We start from the raw sequence: 22,473 nt of genomic DNA on the forward strand, positions 1-22,473 counted from the left end.
ATATGAGAAATCAACAAAACTCGATCCTCTCGAGTTCCAACATCGAACAGGGTAGAAAGCTCTAAGTTCCCGAAACACCTTCAGATTTGTGTGGTGTTTGATCGTCGGCATTTTCTATCTTGTTGCGCCTTTCTGGGCATGTTTGAAATGGTGTCCTACCTTCATGGAAATTAAACATCCAATGCTGCATAACTACCTAGAACTCATGTCGGAATGATTTAGTTTTCTATTCTCCCTTTCGTTGGCTATCTTGAACTTCGGGTGACCCTCAAGAGTTTTGTTTTTCCTTGAGGAGTTATAAGCTGCGGACTTTTCTTCCTCGCTGTCACGAATTTCCGACGGCAGTTCAATATGCGAGCCAGCTTCATATGCATAATCCTCTACTCGATAAGCCTCACGGGGCCCGCGTGCGTTGGTGGGATTCAAATTTTTGCAAGACAAAATGTTGATGCCCTAGAACCAACTAAAATCACACCCACAGTGACATTATCGCCAACAGATGCTGCAACAAACTCCTCCCCCGGTACTCAATCGACGTCTAAACCAGATCCAACCGCTACAAGCAAGAGCGGAAATGATACAACTTCTACCGAAAGTCCTCGTCCCACAGATCTTTCCTTTCTTAACGGTGAATCATTCCAGTTCAAGTATGCAAGGACTCCGTTAATGCTAAGTAGGGACCGAGCCCGACCCTAACCTCCTTCCTCTCCTCCCGAGAATAACTCCAGGGTTATCCGTTGCCGGTGTTGTGCTTATCATAGCAGGAGGGATTTATGCGCTGGTTGGGATCAGAAAAATATGGTTGGGATCTCTTCGACTGTCACTTGCTTTCCAATATCGCTAACTTATCTATCAAGGATTCAAATATTTTTTTCTGTGGGGTTTTCATCCGCGCTCGCTGTTACAGTATGTCCGTTGAATTCCGATGGGAAACCTACACTACATACTAAAATTCCCCCTAGATTCTCATTATTTATCTCATGAATCCCCCGATTAGCGATGCCGTACAAGGAGCTTTTGTTGTTGCAGCTACAGCAACGGGTGCAGTATTTGGGGGTATATCCTTGGCCTTCCAAGATGTTTCAGAAGGATTTGGGTGTTTGCTTGGCGGGTTCTCCCTGAGTATGTGGATTCTCCCAATGAAACCCGGTGGTCTCCTCGTAGAGACTGGGCATAAAGCAGCATTCATTGCTAGCCTTACCATTGGTTTCTATTGTCTCTCGTTCATTCGCCGTACACGAATATATGCATTAATCTGCGCTACTTCTTTCTCCGGTGCCACAGCTGTGATTTTAGGCATTGACTGCTTTAGCAAGGCTGGTCTGAAAGAATTCTGGGTTTATATATGGGGTATGGTCCCGAGTATATGTCCCACTTGCGAATTATTCTAACGCGCTTGCAGGGTTGAATGAGAATGTATTCCCATCTAACATATCAACCTATCCTATCACTCGAGGAATTCGAGCGGAGCTTTCAGGCATTATTGCAATTTTTCTCATGGGCCTTGTATCTCAAGCCAAAGTATGGAAAATGATAAAAGATCGCCGGCAAAGAGAGACGTCGTTAGTGGACGAAGAACAAAAGAAACATGACCAGGTTGAAGAAGAAATAGCGAAGAATTTGGAAGAGGATACGAATCGAGAAAGAGCTCATTGGGAATCTGTATATGGTGATCAACAGCGACCACAGAATGACTCTGGAATTGAAATTGGGAGAGAGGAGGGCCATGAAAGGTTCTCAGGGACCTCAGTAAACAGAACATCCGAGAACCGAATTTACGAGATGGATGCGCTGCGAATGCCAGGTGGCGATGCCAGAAACTCTCACAAGTCGCGAGAATCGGTTCAGCCAATCACCGCAGCTGCAGCTGCAATGCCGGCCCAATCCGATACACCCCCTTCCAATAACCCCTCCTCCGGGGACGCACAAGACACGAAACCGAGCATAGCCCCTGGGCATCAGCCAGGGCTGCACGAATTGCCTGGAGATACTGAGATGCCCGGTTCCGCCAACACCGCAATTAATTCGTCCAGGGCGAATCCATTTGAAGTTAGGATGGATGACGAATGTAGCTCAGCTGCTGCATCGTTGGCAGAGTCAGACTATATGGCATGTGTGCGAAATGACAGAGACCCTGCATTCGGGCAACCGATACATGGGCGCATTGTGGAGAGCAACTGTACAGATGATGGTGGCGATGGATTGACCTTCGTTAACGACACTCGAAGCATTTCCTCTTCCGTTGAAGTGGAGGCCAATGAAGAACACGATTACAACATGAGACCGGCCTCACAGATGGAAAGCGGCACCCGATGCAGCCCATCCTCCATATATTCTGGTTCTCAAGGAGCGGCTGGACCAACAGCTGTTACGGAACCCGACTCATCTGCCGTAGGTAAAGCTAATTGCAATGGAGAATCTGTGAAAGACCATGACCCTACTCCTATGATCGAAACTAGATGGGCAGAGTCCAATGGTTCAGAGCAAACCCCAATCTTACCTGACCGGATTAACGGATGTGAAACTGAATATGCTCTAGCAGACGATCATGCTTTCCCTGGGCCGGAAATCTCCAGCAAGAAAACGCCAGATCAAGATGGTAAATTGGCCGAACTGGCTGAGGCTGCCACTACTCATTCTCCTGGTTTAGCCGACGCTACTGGCGGATCCACTGCATCTGACCAACAAATATCAGGTAAACACGATAAGCCTAGTGATGTTTCGGAATCTCTTAGCTCGAGCATTCCTGTCGCAAATAGGTTATCGAAAGTACAATCTGTGCTTCTCCCTAGAGTGCAGTTGACATCAGAGTCAGTGGACAACATTCCCAGCCATACATCCAGAGTGGTGCTCTCCCATAGGACAAACGAATGGGCTAAACATATCTCAGATGCTGGGCCTCCAGAAGTCATGGAAATGGATGATTTGCAACAAGATATAAAAACAGAAACAGATGAACCTGTTGCTCCTGTTCTGGTATCTGAGCTTCAACAAACCGCCGCAAGCACCTTGTCGTCTCGGGAGTTAGATATCGATAATTCGGCCGTTCCCAGGTCTCAACATGGAGCAGATCCTAGACTAATACGGAGTTCTCTGAGAAAATCGTATATCGGCGTACAGACGGCCAGCGATACTCCATCCTCGCCACCCGGTAGATCTCCAAACTCTACGAATAGTTCTCAGACCCCACCAATATATCCGTTACACCGTTCAGGGTCCAACTCTACCCTCGGCGTAGCTGCCCAGGTGGAGACTAATCGAGCAAGGCCTACTTCATCCATCTCATCGACGTATAAACCTGCTAGCGGTATTCTGGAATCGAATGAATCACACGACAGGGCTCCATCATTCAGAGGACATCGCATGTCTTCACCCCCGTTGCTTGCGCAGCGCGAATCCGCAATTCGCAACAGATCTCTCCTTCTTCCTTCAAATATTTCATCCGCCACAGTCAACCACTTTTCTAAATCTCAATCCCGACTTTCTCTCAACATACCACAAACTCAACACCGATCAGCGAGTCCATACCCAACCAAGAACAACATATCGGTTGAATCTACAGACGACATTCCGCTCTCTGTCCGTCGCGAGTTAATTCAACGAAGTAACAATTTCCAAAACCAGTCGCAAACACAGCCCAGCCTTCACCGTCCCGCATCCGTCTGTAGTTTCCCGTCTCTCGATAACATGTCTCTGGTGACTGCTCGGCGTCAATATGAAGACCATTCGCAAGTGCAGGATTCGCTACAGGTGCGCGAAGCCAAATTTGCCCGATGGCGTGAATCTGTCAGAAATGAGAATATAATAAAACATTTTCCAGACGCAGCTGTGGAGACGCGCTGGGCTGATCTAGTAAAGGAGCATCAGTGGAGTCAGTTAGGGAAGCAAAAGGAGGCTATTAGAACCAGCTATCGCAATTCGGCGATTGAGCAGGCGATGAGGAAGGGAGATATGCTATCCATGCATAACGAGGCACTGCGGAGGATGCAAGCGTCGGCAAATAAGCATGCTTCAGGGACTCACTCGCCTGCTTCCTGACAATGAAGACCAGGGCTCTGCGCTTTTTACTAAGTTTGCTTTGCCCCATCTCCCTCGTTGACGGGCAGTAAGTTCTCTGTATATGATTTTCCCTTTCTTCTGGTTTTCTTTCTAGGTTTTCTGGGAGAGCCCCTGGATATCTGTTTGGTACTTGTGGAAGGGATATGCTTACAAACGGACTGCCGCTTCTAAACTGTAGATAGATGACGATTTATTTTTTTCCCATCGTTTCACGCTTCCATAGGTACTAGATTTATGAAAACAATATTTTACATGCTCTATTGGAGTAACTAGAAAGAAACTTATGTTTCTTCAGAGGAGTCAAATTCGAGCCGTACCTTAACTTTCCCCTTAATCCTCCGTACGTGTAACCTCGAGGTCTGAACAGCTTTCCTGCTTAATGTTTATTAATTCCTCATCTTCCATCTATATGCGTCTCAATGGTGCCATGCCTTTCTCAACACAAGAGGCGGTGGAGGAGTCGAGGTGTCGAGATGGAAAACATCATATTGCAAGCCTGTCGTAGTTATATAATTGCAACGTGGCATACGCAGTAGAGTTGCGGCTACACATTGCGCCCCTAACCGATCCCCTCCTTTTGTGTCTTATTACCCAGACTCTCGCTGTAGAAGGGTCCTTTGAAGGGCTTGTTCCGGTGAACTTGCGATTAGCCAGCAGTTCATATCAGCGCGTGCCAACCATACAAGTGTATGTTGAAAATAAGAAATCCAAACAGAGAAATGTCTGTTTTGGCTAGTTGGTCCGAAGATGATTTCTGGCCGCTGACCAGGCCTTCATGGTTGACAAACCAATATAACTATCTGGGAAAGCTGCGTGCATACCCATAATAACCCTGGTGTAACATATAATCACAGACTAAGTTTCCCTGCTTTGACTATCTTCTTCATCTTGTTGCAGAAAATTCTAGAATATGCGCAGTAAAACTTCGAACAGCAATGTAACTGCTATTAATATTGGAATTTTTTGAATATACACACATATATATACATATCAATTTCTGCTGCATGCCTGTGCATCCTTCTGTTGATGTCATTCGCATCTTCCGCACAGGCAAGAGATTGCTTAATGCATAACTAAACTAAAAATACTGTGACAAATATGAGGGTTGGTTATAGTGGTTATCATTGGCACCATTATACGGTTTCAAGGGTCCCTTGATCTGTGTCAATTGGCTTCGGACATCACCATAACGAATAAATGGTGAAGAGTTAAGACTCGTCTGGGATCCGAGAGAGAGTCCTCGAGGTAAATAACGTCATCATATAATTGCGGCGTCTACCCAAGGGGGGCAACAGAACAAGTACTGTAATATGATCGAGGAGATAATTCTAAATGAAATGCGCAAACACTTATGATTGCATCGGTCAGAGATGTAGGGAAGGATCATGCCATACCATGCGGTGTAATTGACGCACCCTTGTTTCCACGTCAAGGAGCATCTTACACGCTGCAGATGCTGCTGTTCCGCATACAGGACTGTGATTTTTCGCCATGCAGGAAGGAGAGTCGCATATATATGAAACTTGTCTTGGATTCATCCCTTTTGACCTGGCGTGTTTTGGATTGGTGATATATAATTTTCCTTTGCTTGGTTCTCTCATTTTCCAACGGCCATGGCCAACAGTACATGTACCAGCCTGAGGCCTATTATGACTGTTTGTGGGTAGGAGATCTCCGTCTCCCGGAATCAGTATCTCACGATTTGCATTTCAGATCCATGTGGGATGAAAGAGGCCGCAAGCGGATTTTCATATCAGCCCACAGATGAGACATGTGTGAATCCTATCAAAGTATTTCCTGTCAAAGCACCATATGAGGAACGCCTGAAACTTGTACCTTCTCCAGGACTGTGCAGTCGTAGGAAATTCAATATCCAAATGTTCAAACTAATTTGACCCAGCAGCAGCAGCGGATCTTCAATGGCTTTTGAGGGGAAAATGGTAGTGATCTCCACTTCGGGAGAGGCTAGGGTTACCGTTCCTGTGGCCTGGGCTCAATAGTCTTCATTAGCTGCTGCAGGCTGATGTCAATGCGAGACTCCCTGTCACCGGGTTTTGTCAGGAACAGGAACTATCCCACGCCCACCCGAGCCACCCGCGCCCCTGTGAAAGAGAACATTGCGACATAAAGCCTCCTCAATTCATAGCCCCAACCTAGGTTTAGTTCCTGAACGGCAGGAGACATCAACCAGCTTTCCACAGTTTGCATACATGCAAAGTCGCCCGTTTCCCACGCACGTTTTTATGTATGTACGCGGTATGCCTCTGGCCGTGGAGACAAAGTTGCACAACGCCAATCGGCCTCTGCAGGCTGTGGATAGCAGATTTTATGGCTATTATCAGAATCGAATAAACGATGCAGAATGTCAAAAAAGGAAAAAGGAGAAATTGGAGCATGAAGTTCAACTTCCGCAAGCCCCTAACTCAACGACCGAATTAAGATTTAGCGTGGTGATGGTTCAGTACCAGGTCCAGCGAGGCGGGTGCCGGGGAGATATGAACTGGCTTCCGGGGCATCGCCTTGCTTTCCCGTTATTGGCCACCGATGCAGGTGTCCATGCTGCTTGGAACCTTGAACCCGAGGTTGCAGTTTGCTGTCAGGGCGGGCATGGGCTGGAATGGAGGGAAATCCGGGAAGGGTGTTCCTTCAGTTACCCCAGCTCAGTTCTGATATAGAGAAACAATCAATACCCAGCGCTCTCTTATATTCTCATTTTCTTTTTATGTACGGCGCTAATTTTCCCAAGGGAGTCAGGCGGCGGATCAAATGTTCGGATTTGCAACCAGGCGCATACCTCTTCTTTTCACAAGGTCACAAACACTAGTAGTGGGCAGTTTAGTTGATGCTTCCCGCTGATGATAGATCTAAAATCCTGGTGGGCCTGGAACGGTTTGCAGGCTGCAGGACTCCACGCGAGCTCACAAGCGACACAGGGCTCAGGTCACAGCTGCGTCGCCCATCCCGATGGACCCTGCCATTTCTCCCGCAGCCAGCGTTATAAAACAACTCGTAACCTCCGTAGTCTTGTTGTAGCTTTTTCTCCGCCCTTGAAGAGCCGTTTTCGAATAACCTGAACAAGTGACAATTGAAGAAGAGGCTGCAAGACCTCACACCGGCCTGATTTGAAAACCCAGTGAACCCAATACAATATTGCAGCTCTATCAACCCCAGGAAAGACAGAACGGATGATCATGGCCTTGGCCAGAGAATTGGTTTGAGCTATTTGCAGACCCTTTTCCGGTAGCCACTCATGGGCTGTTCAGGATAGTTCGGTTTTCGATGCGTTAAGTTCCATCAAGCGGCAGTTTCTCCTTGGACTCTCAGTCTCTCCATCGATTCGACTTCCTCTCCCCAATCGCTCGGAATGGATTGTTGTGGAAAACTATTGACTGGATCTCCTGTCCGATGCCCATGTGTGAGCTAAGGGATCCTTCGACTGTGCTACGGATGTACCGTTACTTTTTATTCTGCGTCCTGCCCTACACTCAATGATCTCTGTCGATTGATATTATTTTTTTCCCACTTTGCCAATTTCCCCTCATTGTTCCATCAGCGGTTCTTGTTCTTGTTCTTTTTTTTTCTCTTTTCTTTTCGTTGTGCAGGCATGCTGCTGCTTGTCACTAAGCCTGCCCCTAAGCCCTTTCCTCGGCTCCTGTTCTCGCCAATCACCGCCCGCAGCCTCCTCCAGTTTTTCCCCCGACAACATCAACCTCTCCTTGCTTCACAAACCCCTTGGACGATTCTCTCCTCTTGTCCGCAACAACCACGGCGTCCTACGCCATACAACGCCCAGCCAATCTATCATCGCGGCCGATTGAAGAAGGGCCGTACACGGATATCCCGCTGGTTCCGATCTTCACAAATAATTCCTCTGCTGCATCCTCACTTCAACCCCCAGCACCCACTTACCAACCCCCCCCCTCTCAACGAACAGCAAATACCCCTCACCAACGCCGCAACTCCCAAGGACGTTCTCTTTTCTCATCTATCCGTACTAGCATTCGCAAACCCCCATCGTCTAGGCTCTGGAATCCCATCAACTACGTTCCTCGCACAACTGTCGTCACCGCTCCACGCCCTTCTCCAATCTCCGACACTTCTCCTTATATCGAATCGCAACGGGACGCTTATCCCCTGCTGACCATTCCGGAACAGCGTCGCAGTCGCCAGCAACCCAGATCAACGAGCTTGCTGGTTGAGCGCAGCGCCGCGGATACAGAGAGTGGACGCGCAAGTGTCGGGCTTCCTCCAGGTCAACGACGAAGCGGTGTGTGGGACAAAAATAACATGGGTAATGATCCCGGGCAAAGTCCAGGAGCGATACGAGGAGATGCAGACAATATTCACAGACCGGATCCTGCTCTATTGCGGACCAATGGATTAAATCCCAACCATGTTGCTGGTGCCTATCCGGATCGCCCTCGAGAAGTGCCGTCACAGCATTCCTTACGGTCTCAGGCATTTGCTTCCATTCCCTCTACCAACGGAAACCACTCTTCAGGCGGTGGTGGTGGTGCGGATGGTGATGTCGCGGAGGAGCTAGCGTGGGGTCCCTCGCATCCTTGTTTCCCACATATGAATCCACATGTCCCTGTCACATCCGACGAATATCAGAACACCCGTATCATCCGCATACGACGTGATTGGATGGTCAAGGGTGATCTCGCGCCTACTTTTTCGAATTTGTATCCTGAAATCCTTGACCCCATTCTTCCTGAGCTTGAGTTCCGAACGGTTATCGCAAAGATAAACAAGGAACTTATATCTGCGTTTGACCCTTATAGTGTACGCAACTGGCTTGATGGTGCGATTGGGCTAGTAACGGGCTGGGTCTGGGATGACCTCGGTGTGACCGGCATCAAGAGCCATCTGAAGTCCATCGAGCAGTGGCTTGAGCACTGGAATGAGACCGTTGGTAGTACAGAAGGCGTGAAGATCTGGAGTCTACGGAGCACGGGCTATATGTCTGTCGACATCCAGATTCCAGATCCGAAAGTTGGCATTGTCGAGACCGATGCAGTATCTGCTACTGACATGAGACCCAATACTGCAGGGCGTAATGCCGAAAACCACTTCCTCCCACCATCGGAAAGCTGATGGGAGTGGCATTACTATCCCTCTCTCATTCCACCTTTTTTATTCTTACACTTGATCTACTTTTATGATATCCATATCGTTAATTCTTGCCCTCTACCTCCCCCTGTTTTTTTTTGTTTTTTCCTGGCGTTAGAGCATTACGATAACTACCTATATTCATCTGGGGATCTGATTTCTTTCCTTCCATTGTTGATTCGGCTTCGTTTTGGTATGTAAGTATTACTCATTGACTTTCTATCTGCGAGTACCTTCACGACTTCTTCATATTGGGTGTCCAGTTCCCTTTTTATCACCCTCTTTTCTTTCCTTCTTCATTGGTAGATATGATTTTTATTTTTAATTTTGTTCGGATACCGGCATACACAAATACAGTGGCCGCAATGGCCCCATACGAGACCTCATTTTGAGTCTGATTCGCTCTTGCTATTGATGATATTCACAATGCCTGGCCGCTCTCATCCAAATGACAGGCGTTCATGAAGCGTAATACGATAGCAGGGTAGATTCTTAAGAAATGTAACACAGTTGGTTATTGTATCAGGGATAGAAGTAGATTTGAGCGATGCGTATGTTGGTCGCACGGCTTTAAGTGGCAAACAGCTAATTCTTTTCATCATTTACTATTTTCTTAGATTTACTAAGGGAGAGTTTTTTATCTATTCAATTCATATTGACTGAATGAAAATACATCGATGAGTGTAATATTTGGTTCTGCAATTTCATACAGCGTAGATACAGACATCAGCCGTTAGTTACCGAAACTTTACGATATCGTAATATTGCCTTCGCATCAATCAGTCGACCATGAACCACCATCAACCCGCAAACTCGCCAATCAACCGTCCACCCAACTATGCCCCTTTCGTGAGAAGTCCGCAGGCGCCTCCATATCTACAAACATGCTGTCCGGCGTGCTCATCTTCAACCAGAAGGGCGAAAACCTCATTTATCGCGCCTTTCGCAATGACTGCCGGCCCCGTCTGGCAGACGTATTCCGCATCCAGGTCATTTCCAACGCGCAGGTTCGCTCACCCATTCTAACACTGGGATCGACGACATTCAGCCATGTTAAACATGAGAATATATACCTGGTTGCGGTGACGAGGAGCAATGCGAATGCGGCGCTGGTGTTTGAGTTTCTGTATCGGCTAGTGTTGTTGGGGAGGGGATATTTTGGGAAGTTTGATGAGGAGGCCGTGAAGAATAATTTTGTGCTTGTTTATGAGCTGTTAGACGGTGAGTCAGTAATATATGCATAGGGTCGTTTGCTGCTCAATTACTTTTGCTGGAGCTTTCGCTGATTTGTTGTTTGTATTTTGATATTAACAACCAACAGAAATACTTGACTTTGGATACCCTCAGAACACCGAAACGGATACTCTTAAAATGTACATCACGACGGAAGGTGTCAAATCATCCATTGCAAACTCGCCCTCAGATTCTAGTAAAATTACAATGCAGGCTACGGGTGCCCTCTCGTGGCGGCGATCAGATATCAAATACAGGAAGAACGAGGCATTTGTCGATGTTATTGAGGATGTCAACTTGCTCATGTCGGCTACCGGAACAGTCCTACGTGCCGACGTGAATGGCCAGATAGTTATGCGAGCGTATCTCTCGGGTATGCCTGAGTGTAAATTTGGCTTGAATGACAGGCTGCTCTTGGATAACAATGACGCCGCCGGACGATCGGATGGAAGAACGAGAGCCACACGGGCAGCAGCAGGTAGTGTTACTCTGGAGGACTGCCAGTTCCACCAGTGCGTGAAGCTTGGGCGTTTCGACGCTGATCGCATTATTTCCTTCGTTCCCCCAGACGGAGAATTTGAACTTATGCGCTACCGGGCAACGGAAAACGTCAATCTGCCATTCAAAATCCATCCGATCGTGCGTGAGATCGGCACTACAAAGGTCGAATACAGCATTGCCATAAAGGCCAACTATGGCTCGAAGCTATTCGCGACTAACGTCATCGTTCGCATTCCCACTCCTCTGAACACGGCCAAGATCACGGAACGGACCAGTCAGGGACGCGCGAAGTATGAGCCGGAGCAAAATAATATCGTCTGGAAGATCGCGCGATTTTCAGGCCAGAGTGAGTACGTGCTCACCGCGGAGGCGATGCTGACAAGCATGACGCAGCAGAAGGCATGGAGTCGGCCGCCGCTGAGTCTTGAGTTTAGTCTGCTTATGTTCACGAGCAGCGGGCTGCTGGTGAGGTATCTCAAAGTCTTCGAAAAAAATAATTACAGTAGTGTTAAATGGGTTAGGTACATGACCAGGGCAGGGAGTTATGAGATCCGGTAAGTTGATTTAAGGCCCCCACATATGGTTTTGATCGAGTCCTATTTCCCGGATGGTCGGGCTTTTACCTTCTTGTCTTTTGCTGTGGGGTGTTGAATGGCTAACGCGTGTGACTTTGCCCAAATATACAGATTTTAAAATGAGTCTTCTACCTGTTCCAGTCTACCAACTGATGTTGGATATGTTCGTACTCTTCCCTCCATGTGTTGCATCCCGCATTGTGCATACAACCATACGCATACCATATATGTGTATATATATATACTTTGAAATCATTTGTGCTCTGTTTCACCGTGTTCAGAGTGCTCCCTGACCGTTATTTTTGTTACAACCGTTTTGATGCCAGGCGTTGTTAGGAGCGTATTGCCATATCTTCTTTCTTGTGACTGCCTTCTCTTCTACTTTCCTGATGCCATTTTTCTGGGTTAATTAGAGCATGCTGTACAATTGCGATTCCATATTAATTACTCCGCCGCCATGGTTCCAATATTTTAAATATCAATGAGCATTTTCACCCTCTAGCGGTTCTTAACTGAAAACAAAGGAGGTTCCGAAAATATTCAGGCGAGAGCACGTACATGCAGAGGGTATTGTACATCACCTGGAAATCGGAAGAACGGGTCCCACCTTTTCTGTTCAGACCTTGTACGATCTCCAAGGTGTTAAGCAGTTAAAAGGGCCTTATACCCACAAATTCCAACCAGCCTCCCCACCCAGATCAGTCCCTCATGGCTAACTGGTGACCGTGTTTCAGCTGCCGCTAAGGATTTTTAATCGGGCCATCGGCGAGGTTCGTACATTATACTAGGCAAGGAAGAGTGTATTCTGATCAAAGTTTTGCAGATAAACCATCTCCCAACACTGAGAAATCTGTTTCAGGCTTCAAAACCACTGCGCAGACATCTGACCCCTTATACGCGACTTCAAAATCTCCGTCAAGGAGCTCTGGAGATTTACAATTTTCCACTATATACTTTCAAAAACTACGCTCGTTATCACTAAACAATGCTTATTTCCAATCTACCTACCAGGAGATGGATGGCTCAAGCACCATTTACTGAGCAGCTCGATTCTCTCAAGTTGCTCCATTGCTGACGTCCGTGGTTTCTTGAAAGGGCAACTAACCTAGTTAAACCGTACTATCAAACCTAAGTTTCTTGGACTCTATCAATGACTTGAGCGACGTTGGCGATGTAAGTGCGCTGCATAACCGTGTTATCAGAGCGTTTTATCATGTCCTTCGAAGGCCTCGAAGAGCTTTACATATGGTATCTCGTCCACGAGAAAATCGCCCACAACCATAGCGGGGTGGTATCCCCAATCACAAGTTTAACACTACGGCGTCCCATCTGGTATGATTGTTATGACCACTTTGGATTTGACTCACACTGCTATTTTACTAATTAATCCACAACCTGAAACAAAAAATTAGAACCTTATACAGCAAATCGAATACTTAAACTTCTTTAAGATACCCTCACGAGTCTGATAGTTTCTCTTCCAAAATTTCTCATTTCCATATCGAAATTACCCACTGTAAGTGCAAGCTACATAGTAATATGGGATCCAGGCAACTGGAGCTAATTTGTAGTGAAGAACCAGTGAAAATATGTTTTTTATCCCTACCATCAATACTCTAGAAGACCTGAATCTCACTAAGCTGGTGTTGAAGATGGCTATTCCACGCGGAGCTGGCTAATCATGCCATTATTGGTCACCAGTTCTCAGAAACAGAAATGTGGGTGGGAGCTGCTTTAAAGACAGAGACAAGAGAAGGGAGCGTTCACAAAAGAAGAAGCAGTGTGTATTTTCCATTATTCTATGATAATGAAATGAGATACATGAGTCTTTAACAAACAGAACATAGGTCACCGAGCAGCGTTGGGGAGGTCCCCGTCTGCCTTCTTTCGTTCAAATAGGTAGTAAACGTTCACTTCTGTTACGGTGTTGTTGCCAACAATAAATTTCCATATTGTTGAGATATTTGGATATAACTGTATTAAGACAGTTGGCGTCCTTGAAATATTCAGTAATATCATTTTGTCCTACCTAGCTAGCGTGCCGTTGGAGTGCTGGGGTGTCTTTGCTCATCTACACTTGCTTTGCTGGAGGATAAATGATTGTGGGTGATCGCGTCGCGGGCGATCAACCCCAACTTCCCAAGGCTGCAAAATTGCAACGTCGTCATCCCAAGACTAGAACCTTGCGGCAATCGCCGCTTAAGCCACCGGAAATCTTAGCCTTCGACCAGAGGACGTGAAGAGGTAGATGTCGTGGCATCCACAAGTCACCCCGAGTTATGGCCACCCAAGAGAGGGAGAAAGTGTGATCCTGCATGTTCTTCTCTTATGCTTGAAGGGACGAGCGCTCGAATGGCACAATGAATTATTACCTGAGATAAAGCAGGATATGGCCCATTTGTTCACTCTCGACGTGAGTTGAAATCAGGCAGATAGCTAGTAGTATGCTAAAGGAGGTTTAAGATAGACCAACATAATTTACAGGGAGTGTCAGCCTTCTCTCAAGCGCAAATATATGGCTAGAATATGGCAAGATATCAGAATAACTCGACATCGTTCTTCTGAAACAGGCTTTTTAAAACCCCCCAAAGCTCGTAACGACTGTAAATTGAGTAACTGGTAGCAACGGCACTCTAGCCAGTGGAAGAGCAGAAGCCCATTCGTTGTCTGGGTGGGGATGCAGGTGTCTTCTTGTGCTTCTTCGAATACTTAGTGCGAGCGAGCATGAGCTTGACTTTGACCTAGGAGCTCTGCTACCTTCTATGAGATGTCTTTGGGACTGCGTCACAAAGCCATTCGAAGTGTAATTAATTCTGCTTGAATATCTATCGAGAGGACGAAAATGAAGCAGAAGGGGTTCTCCGCAAGACGCAGGTAGGGGGAATGTATTGTACATGACTTGTTCTCGTCCAGCTGGCAAAATGAACGGAAGCTGGAGGATGGCCACTGAGCTCTCGTTTCAACGCGGAAAAAATGGTTCAATGCGAAGCGGCAATAGCTTTGACGCTCTATCAATGATGAAACCCTTCTCTCCCTTATGATCGAGGTTAACGACTCGGCATGAGCGCAGTCAAATGCTTCCGCTATATGATTCCACTTCGATTCCAACTTTTGTCTGCCGGCCTTCCGCTGTACTTGCTATTTTTCTAATAAGTTTAGTGTATACATATTCGATGTGTTTGTCCACTCGTATTTTTCTTAATTTTCCTTGGTCTTTGTCCTGGGGGCCTCTCACCTGGTTTTAAAGAGTCCTTTTGTAAACTGAAAGCGCTGGCAGCGGAGCGTCCCCCACAACACGATAATCTTTCCCAACTTAATGCATACCGTCCTTCGCATTCCAAATAAGTGTGCGGTGATATGCCATGGTTTTATCTTGCGGCAAAAACGCTCGTGGGTACTCACTCAGTTTCCAGGAGCAATAGCAGACGATAGTAATACTTGAAAATATATTGATATTGATGGGTTTTTCAAAGTCATCTTCGACAGTGACGGGGCAGAAAAAGAAAAAATAATCCTCGCAAAAGTAGAATAAAAGTTACAAAAGAAAATCTCGACATAGGATTGGCGAGATGCTTTGAAGGGCATTCATTTGCTGTCCTTTGTCATCTAATCCAAAGAGAGCATGTATATCACTTTAAGAACGGATTTGAAGAAAAACTTAGACCAGGAATGTATGCATGTGCGTGCGGCGTTGGTGCTTTTCAGCCACAGATATTTGCGGTTTGCAAGGCATAAGATTCTCAGACGAATATTTGGGTCCCTGATATCCAAAAGTGAGCCACAGAGATGCAAGGACTCTGTGGGCTGTTAATCGCCATCGTGTTTGAAACAATATCACCAGGAATCAAAATATCCTGGAACTGTCGTCAGCAAGGCCCAGCATCACTGTTTTAGGCTTTCTGGAAAAGACGCCGTACTAATATATCCAAATTGTTATGTTGAGTTCCTTTACGAACTGCTTCCGCATCGCTAGCAATTCAGAGTATTTTCCCGGGCCCTCCTGGAATAACGCCTCTAACGCCATTGCTTGCTCTTTGAAACGTGCAGGAACCTATTCCAATGTTAATCTTATTGTCAAACCTTCGATATCCCTTCGATAAACTTACTGGATCGCAATGAGACCTATTGGTGTGACATCTCTTACAATTCTTAAATGCCACCTCGCGCACGCAGAGAGGAACGTCTCCTATAGACTTGAGGCAGCGCACACTGTGGAATATATCCCTGGAACCTCCACGGATATGGCTATGTCTGACAGCCTCTGGTCCAGCCACATGATTGTAGATGTTTGACTTCTAATACTTGTAAATAAAGGGCTGAAAATAGCGCCGAGTGAATTATGCCTCCTGTGTAGATCTGCAACCAGCTGTAGAAACCAATGTTATTAAAAATCATTTGCAGCTTCTTCCAAGTTCACAACGCGAAGTAATGATTGTATGTGGAGGTCGCCCTCAATATACTACTGGCCACGGACAAATGAATATCGACTAAGCCAGGACGAAGCCGCCAGTAAAGCTTCTCCATCTTCGGTAATCAAGAAGCTTAATGCCCCACCTGCAGAGGATGCAACTGGATATAGACCAAGAGCCAAAAGACGCCCTGTGAAAGATGAGATAAATGTTGCATCGATCTAGGGCTGGAAAAGTGTGGTTTAAATATATAACTCGTGTTCCTATGGATGATTGGGCCTTGAATACCGCAAAACTAGGCTCCAGGCCATGGTGATATCGATCTTGCCCCGACTCTTCTTTCGACTTGGCCAAAAAGCGATGACAGCGCTAATTGTGGTCACTTTTGCGGCGCATACAAGGTCGCGCACAGCACCGAGCTGCGGTGGCACATCGCGCCGTGGAAACCTTGAAACCACCCTGACTTTGTGGATGGTGAGTAGCCATGTTTGCTGTGTACGGCCTTCGGCCTCCAGCCCATAAGTTGGCCCCGTCGTGCAATTTGTTTATGCATTCAACAAAAGGGGACCGATCATTGTCTCTGCAACTCTCTCTGTCAAAAGTAGATCCCCTCTGTTGAGTATCTTAAATTTGTATATTTTAAGTAAAGAGTTCGACCAACTAGAGCATATCCCTGAATTCCGGAGAACACAACCTGAGCTGACATCATCGCAGAAAATTAACATCGATAAAAATTCCTGTGAGGTAAAAGTCGGAGTGAACTTGGAAACCACCTCGACTTGCTGCGTCGAATGGCACCGGTTCACCTGGCACGCCGATGTTTGTAATATAGGGCTGTCTAATTATCACGACTGGGTTTAGCAAAGTTGTTTTCACTGTGACTTGAAGAGTATCAAGAACAGAACGCTGGAAGTGATGCTTTCTCTCATCAATCTTCTGAACAAGATGATGCATAAACATGATCTTGAAGAAAATGAGATTCCTGGATTTCTGATAGTAGCAGATCTCATAAATAGTCTCTACTCTCATATCAGTATCTAGTGTTATTAAAAAGCATTACCACTGTTGTGTAGACAGTGTATTTCTCATTGTTTCCTGCTGGGCGGCTTCAGATCGCTCGAGGATTGAACAAGATCTGCAGACAGAGCAGCAGCAGTAACGGCAGGAAAAGGCACAACCACAACAGGCGTAGGACCGAGGCAGCGACCTTTAGCTGGACGTTTCCCTGCTATGACTCGGGCACGACGCCACCGGACAGGGTTGGGATATCTCTGTCGTCTTATTCCATTCGAAAAGATAGTATGCATTGATTTCCTTAACGAATTGCTTAGGCATAGCCTCCAATTCCATATATTACCAGGGCCTTCGTTATATAGCGCCTCTAGCGCAGCCGCCTTGTCTTTAAAACGTTCCGGGACCTATCTTCTTAGCTGCTTTAGCCACTGCTTTGCAATCAAATCGATGCCTGTACGTATTGGATCGCACTGGGACCGGTTGGTATGACAATGGTTTGTCACACCTTCAAGAGGGTATGTTTAGAACCGTCATCCGCCCACTCAAGCGTTTGTGTCGGAGATTTCCTGGTGTGGGTTCCAGTGTAGTAAGAGATGTTTGATGGAGAGGAACTGATTTAGTTTGGCGATATACGCCACTTGCAAGAGCCTTGGACATACTCTCTGGGAGGAATTGTCCATCTGCCATCATTACAAGCTCTTCTGGAAGCTTAGGGAACATAAATAGGCACTACCCAGGACCGGAAAGGCCGCATGGAGCGTGCGAGAAGACATCGTTATAGCACCGCAACATAATGCCGTAGCCAATTGGTTGTGGGCTGAGATGATGGCCGTCTGTCGTCTTATGTTCCTTCTTGATTATCACTTGCTATCGACGCCGTCTAGAGAAATTTCCGAAGCTTTCAATAACAGTTACCAAGAAAGCATATTTAACATCCACATCAACTAAACGCAAGTAGAAATTATTTACAATCTCTTAGCAGACGTATCTCTGTGATCGCTGTGCAGGAGCCCGGTGGTAAAAACGATGATAAGGTCATCAGAAGCTGAGGTGACTTTGTCCGATATGCTGTAGGGCTCGAGATTGCACGTGGTGTTGTGATATCTGACGTTTTGGCTAACGCTTTTTACGCCGCGCTTGGGGACGGACATTCGCTTCTCGGATATTCCGACAATTGAGCCATCCCGTCCGACTAGATGCGCATCGTAGACGACCCATTATCCCCGATGTGATGGCAGAAATCATCCAGACGCTCACTCAAATGGAATAGTGGTGTAATCAATGATATGTTGCTCTCAAGGCCTTCGCTATGAGGCTCTTCACTTTTCCAGGGTCTGAGATCGACGCTTCTCGCAGACAGTAAATCTTGCTGGATCTGTTGGAGGCTAACAGTAGCACTTCCGCATTTTGAAAGTGAATCGGAAGGTCTAAGCTTTCGGTTTGGACTATGCCCCCTTTTTCAGATGTTGGTATTATGGTCACGGGCGAGGTAGCCGAATCGGCATTGGTGCTTGTTTATTTGAGCTCTGAATGCGACCGATGTCTTAATGGGCCTAGTTATGTTCAAGAACTTTTGCCAGCTTGGAACTTGCAGGAACATGCAGAACCTTTCACCCACAATGCCGTTTTAAAATACGATTTTTCGCGGGATAAGGCGAGGTAAAATTACCCCTATTTCACCATGCTAGGCGGTCATGTCTGATAGAAAAGTGTTCAAAACATTTGCTGTATATCGCTGTGCAGGCTGTTCCTCGAGCCAGGCATTGCCATAAGACCAGTGGCGGTTTCGAGTAGTTCAATCGTATGTTGTTTAGGGGCCTCGGCCAGCTTTGCTTTTCTGATATTATAAAACAACTTTTCCCCACAAAAAGTTAATAAGGCCATGAATCTTATCCCTTAGAATGCCACGAAAATTGGGTCTGATGGGGAAATATTAGCAAAGATAAATTTCTAGAGACGATAGACAGTAGCCATTTGCTTTGGGGCTATTCTGGCTGGAAAGAAAACCGAGCTCCAGGTTCGTCAAGGAAACAAAGCCGCCCAGAACTTGCCGAAAAAATAGTGTCCATCGCGGTGAACCCGGCTAACAGCCATGCCCCATCAGTTGCTAGACCCAAGTGTCAGACTGATAGTTGAACATGGTAAATCTTATATATATATCTTTTTGTGGAATGGCTATATGATGGTGTATTTATCGATGCACCAACGAATTAACGCAGCTTAAGATATTCATCCATTTCATGCGTTTATCAGCCCGATGCTTTTGGGGTGACTAACACCTCCTGTCATTTGTCCCACACAAAGACTAAGGCGGAACATGGCCGCGGGACAGGCAATTGTTGTATTTCGCCCCAGTTCATCCAGAAATGAGGTAGAAGCTAGTGATGTCAGGCAGACTAAGTCATGCCGATGGGCTATGCATTTATTGATCGGACCTTGTATCGCCTGGGTCAAAGCAGCATTCATGGTTTCCCGGTTTAATCATAATCGTTGGTAGTTCCAGAGTACCCCATGGAGAGTCCGCCGGTGTTATTTCCGTTAACTGAAGTTGCCACCATGGTTAAGTTAGATAGTAGATTTTATGGGAGTTAGACGATATTGCAGCCATCTTAAAACGAATCTGGGTATTTTCCCAACGCCGGTAAACAAGACCAACCCCTCGACGCCCCTTTCGGTGCGAGCCGAGCCGAACACCAGTGATGCTGATGAGAGCAGCTCAGATAATGCTAAGCGGGTTGAAAGGTGTGAAGACGATCCATAGGCGTTTCTGTTTAACAACTACTCCAGCGGACATCGCGAAACCGGGCGCTATGAGATGCTTTCTTGTAATATTTGTGCCAAAGAAACGACAGAGAGCAGTGTAGCGTGGCAGGAACGCGAAGTTCTTGCTACATGACCCTCGAAGCATGTGGTGTCTCTGAAATAAGACTTGGCCAGGCTGGTGAAAGAAAGCATTCATATGTCCGGGCTCAGAAACAAATGGATCAGGCAAGAATCACTGAACAGAGCATTTTAGTCTTTTCTGAGAACTAAGATAGCTCTAGTGAACCGAGGCAGCGATGAGCATCTCAGGGAGTTCAGGCAAATAATTATTCTGAATGATATCTGAATGAGCATTGGTGTCGGGACCACGCTGTGTATTGCCGGCAATTCTGCATATTTTCCTGGACCTTCTAGAAACAAGGCCCCCAATGCCATGGCTTGTTCTTTAAACCGAGTAGGCACCTATTCCACTGTTAATTCTGTTACCAAATCTTCGATATCATTTCGATAAACTTACGGGATCGCAGTGCGATCTGTTATTGTGGCATCGTCTGCAATTTTTGAACGCAACTTCGCGTACGCAGAGTGGCACATCCCCAATCGATTTCAAGCAGCGAACACAGCTTCCAGGCTCTAATCCGTGATTATATCGTTTATCTCTCGACTGTTCTTCGTTTTCCTAGTTTGACTCCATGACTACGTCCTCTGCATCAGCAAGATAACAGAAGGTGAAAACATCAGTGCTGATAGAGTGGACACGGATCACAATGAGGAAGAAGAGGGATTCTTGATCAGCTGTTATTATCGGACACGTATGAGAGGATTAGCACCGTACATACATATAGGCAGGAGGACTCTCTCCTACTGTATCACAGACTAAACACAACCGCTGCTCCGCGAGGGGGTGAATAGTCCTCTCCCCCACCGAATATAGATAATAACGATGTGCCATTTCTCGCGAGGTTGGGTGCCGTTTAACAGGAGTTCATTTATCAGAAGGGCTAGCATGGCATCCGGATAATTAATTGGTGATTAATCGCCCATGTGAAATAAACAAGCGTCAAAGCCTTCAAGTAGTTAGAGTGTGGACGATGGAAAATATTGTCGACAGCTGGTTGCCTGATGTGATGTACAGTACAAAACGCGAGCTGAACAGATTCTCAGGACCAACCTGCCCATGGCCTCCGGCTCCTGTTACGCGAATCAGTAATAGCTCAATAGCAATATTTCCTGATGGAATTGTTGGTGGGAGAAGATAATAACAACCGCTCCACGGCCTCGCTTTTGATGCCAACACCATTTTGCACTCTATGGCCGTTCCAGCCATGCAAGAACACAGTGGTAAAGACACAGGTAAGCCTACGATTCGACGAATCAGTGGTAGGTGCACGGAAGTTCCTTCTTGCCTTAGGACCTAATGGTCTCTCTACCTTCGTAACTGGCAACCCTGCAACGTAATCATTTACGCTAGCGGTGTACTCAGTGGCGGAGGTGAGGGTCTCGGTCAGCTTGTGTAGCCTGGTTACTGCTAGATTTAAGCAGGAACGGTCGATGGGCCAGTCAATTGGGTATCCTAAGTTAGGTTAGGGTTGAGTTAGGGTTAGATTAGGTTCCAGAGCTTTTTTATGGACCTAGGCGAAATAGATGGACTCTCACCCTCTATTTGGTCCGCCAGAACAACAGGCCTCTGCTCCGGGTTTCTGTGGATCACTTTCTCATTTCATGATTTAACATTTCTGTGTCGGAAACTCTGCCTAGAAAGTCCTGGAGATGGGTTTAAAGACGTCAATATAACGACCCTGTAAATTGTTTTCTGGCCCGAAAGGTGAAAGGGGAGAAATAGAGCCGAAACGGCAATAGCGACACAGGAGGGAGGATTTGCTTCTTCTTCATTTCGTTGCCTCCTAGGAGAGACGAATCGGAATAAAGTAAAGACAGTGATTTGGTTCCCGACATTGACTATCAGATAGCCTGCCGAGGAGTTAATTGTCGAAATTATTTTGCCTTTGGCAAATATTGTAACCTTTTGGATGACCTAATTGACGGAAATGAAGCCCTGCGTTCCCAGAGGTGGAAGATTCAATTTTGGTGGGCATGATATTTCGCCGATCTGCATTTTATTCGGCAAGGTGCTGATCTCCCCGCGGATACCGCAAATTATTGTGCGCATACTGCAACCATATCGATCCTTGAGGCGATTTGGTGTACGATTTCTATTCATAGTAATATTGAACATCACACCGAGGAGCTCGCCGAAGATATCATCAGCCTACCCCAGTAAGCCATCGTGAGTAGACGTAATTCTGAGTAAGAACAAAAAAAGCAGGCAAAGAGATGTTGAAATATACGTACCATACGGCAAAAACCAGATCGGGATTCGCAGTTTTGGTTTGGATAACATTGATATATGTAACGAACCAGCGATTCGGATTCCATCCATCCCACGTTGACAGTCCGAAAGGATACGCGCCCGCCACACTTGACATTTCTCTTCCACATTGAAACTCTTTGACAACCCATGTATTATGGCATAAACCCAAGCAGCTGTCAATAAATGTGCGACATTCTAGGATTTATGGTATTTTCAGATGCAGTACAGCATCATGTGAGATGGAAGGCATTTCGTTTCCGCACATGAAGTGGCCATTTGCAGTTAGTTGACCCTGGTCCTGAAATTCTGGAGTATATTGCGATACATTATCAATCGCCATACTGTTAGCATCGAGAGCCTGTGACAGCATTATGCCAGGAGACATCACATGGGAAGAATCGGTCGTTAGCATGTGCGACAGAAAAATTTGAAGGAA

The 22,473-nt window shown here is 46.4% G+C and overlaps 7 protein-coding genes across 7 annotated transcripts; 6 read left to right on the forward strand and 1 right to left on the reverse strand.

Moving 5' to 3' along the window:
- Positions 1–351: 351 nt before the first annotated feature.
- On the forward strand, positions 352–4,038 carry HCBG_02065 (uncharacterized protein; the record flags this gene model as incomplete). Its single annotated transcript, XM_045429114.1, has 4 exons — positions 352–647; positions 858–906; positions 963–1,122; positions 1,403–4,038. The coding sequence occupies 4 exons, from the start codon at positions 352–354 to the stop codon at positions 4,036–4,038; spliced, it is 3,141 nt and encodes a 1,046-aa protein (XP_045290900.1).
- Positions 4,039–5,672: 1,634 nt separating this feature from the next.
- On the forward strand, positions 5,673–6,059 carry HCBG_02066 (uncharacterized protein; the record flags this gene model as incomplete). The annotated part of the gene is made up of 3 exons (XM_045429115.1): positions 5,673–5,718; positions 5,773–5,938; positions 5,960–6,059. The coding sequence occupies 3 exons, from the start codon at positions 5,673–5,675 to the stop codon at positions 6,057–6,059; spliced, it is 312 nt and encodes a 103-aa protein (XP_045290901.1).
- A 2,287-nt stretch (positions 6,060–8,346) lies between these two features.
- HCBG_02067 (uncharacterized protein) lies at positions 8,347–9,156 on the forward strand (the record flags this gene model as incomplete). The annotated part of the gene is made up of 1 exon (XM_045429116.1): positions 8,347–9,156. One exon carries the CDS (start codon positions 8,347–8,349, stop codon positions 9,154–9,156), a length of 810 nt encoding a protein of 269 aa, XP_045290902.1.
- An 899-nt stretch (positions 9,157–10,055) lies between these two features.
- Positions 10,056–11,977, forward strand: HCBG_02068 (AP-2 complex subunit mu-1; the record flags this gene model as incomplete). Its single annotated transcript, XM_045429117.1, has 3 exons — positions 10,056–10,392; positions 10,493–11,459; positions 11,592–11,977. The coding sequence occupies 3 exons, from the start codon at positions 10,056–10,058 to the stop codon at positions 11,596–11,598; spliced, it is 1,311 nt and encodes a 436-aa protein (XP_045290903.1).
- Positions 11,978–13,576: 1,599 nt separating this feature from the next.
- Positions 13,577–14,287, forward strand: HCBG_02069 (uncharacterized protein; the record flags this gene model as incomplete). Its single annotated transcript, XM_045429118.1, has 3 exons — positions 13,577–13,716; positions 13,965–14,083; positions 14,118–14,287. The coding sequence occupies 3 exons, from the start codon at positions 13,577–13,579 to the stop codon at positions 14,285–14,287; spliced, it is 429 nt and encodes a 142-aa protein (XP_045290904.1).
- Positions 14,288–16,249: 1,962 nt separating this feature from the next.
- Positions 16,250–17,199, forward strand: HCBG_02070 (uncharacterized protein; the record flags this gene model as incomplete). The annotated part of the gene is made up of 3 exons (XM_045429119.1): positions 16,250–16,363; positions 16,604–16,708; positions 16,963–17,199. 3 exons carry the CDS (start codon positions 16,250–16,252, stop codon positions 17,197–17,199), a joined length of 456 nt encoding a protein of 151 aa, XP_045290905.1.
- Positions 17,200–20,735: 3,536 nt separating this feature from the next.
- On the reverse strand, positions 20,736–21,762 carry HCBG_02071 (uncharacterized protein; the record flags this gene model as incomplete). Its single annotated transcript, XM_045429120.1, has 3 exons — positions 20,736–20,857; positions 21,030–21,239; positions 21,690–21,762. The coding sequence occupies 3 exons, from the start codon at positions 21,760–21,762 to the stop codon at positions 20,736–20,738; spliced, it is 405 nt and encodes a 134-aa protein (XP_045290906.1).
- Between the last annotated feature and the right edge of the window lie 711 nt (positions 21,763–22,473).

This window comes from Histoplasma capsulatum, assembly GCF_000150115.1.
Source record: "Histoplasma capsulatum G186AR genomic scaffold supercont2.2, whole genome shotgun sequence".
In the NCBI taxonomy this organism is placed as follows: domain Eukaryota; kingdom Fungi; phylum Ascomycota; class Eurotiomycetes; order Onygenales; family Ajellomycetaceae; genus Histoplasma; species Histoplasma capsulatum.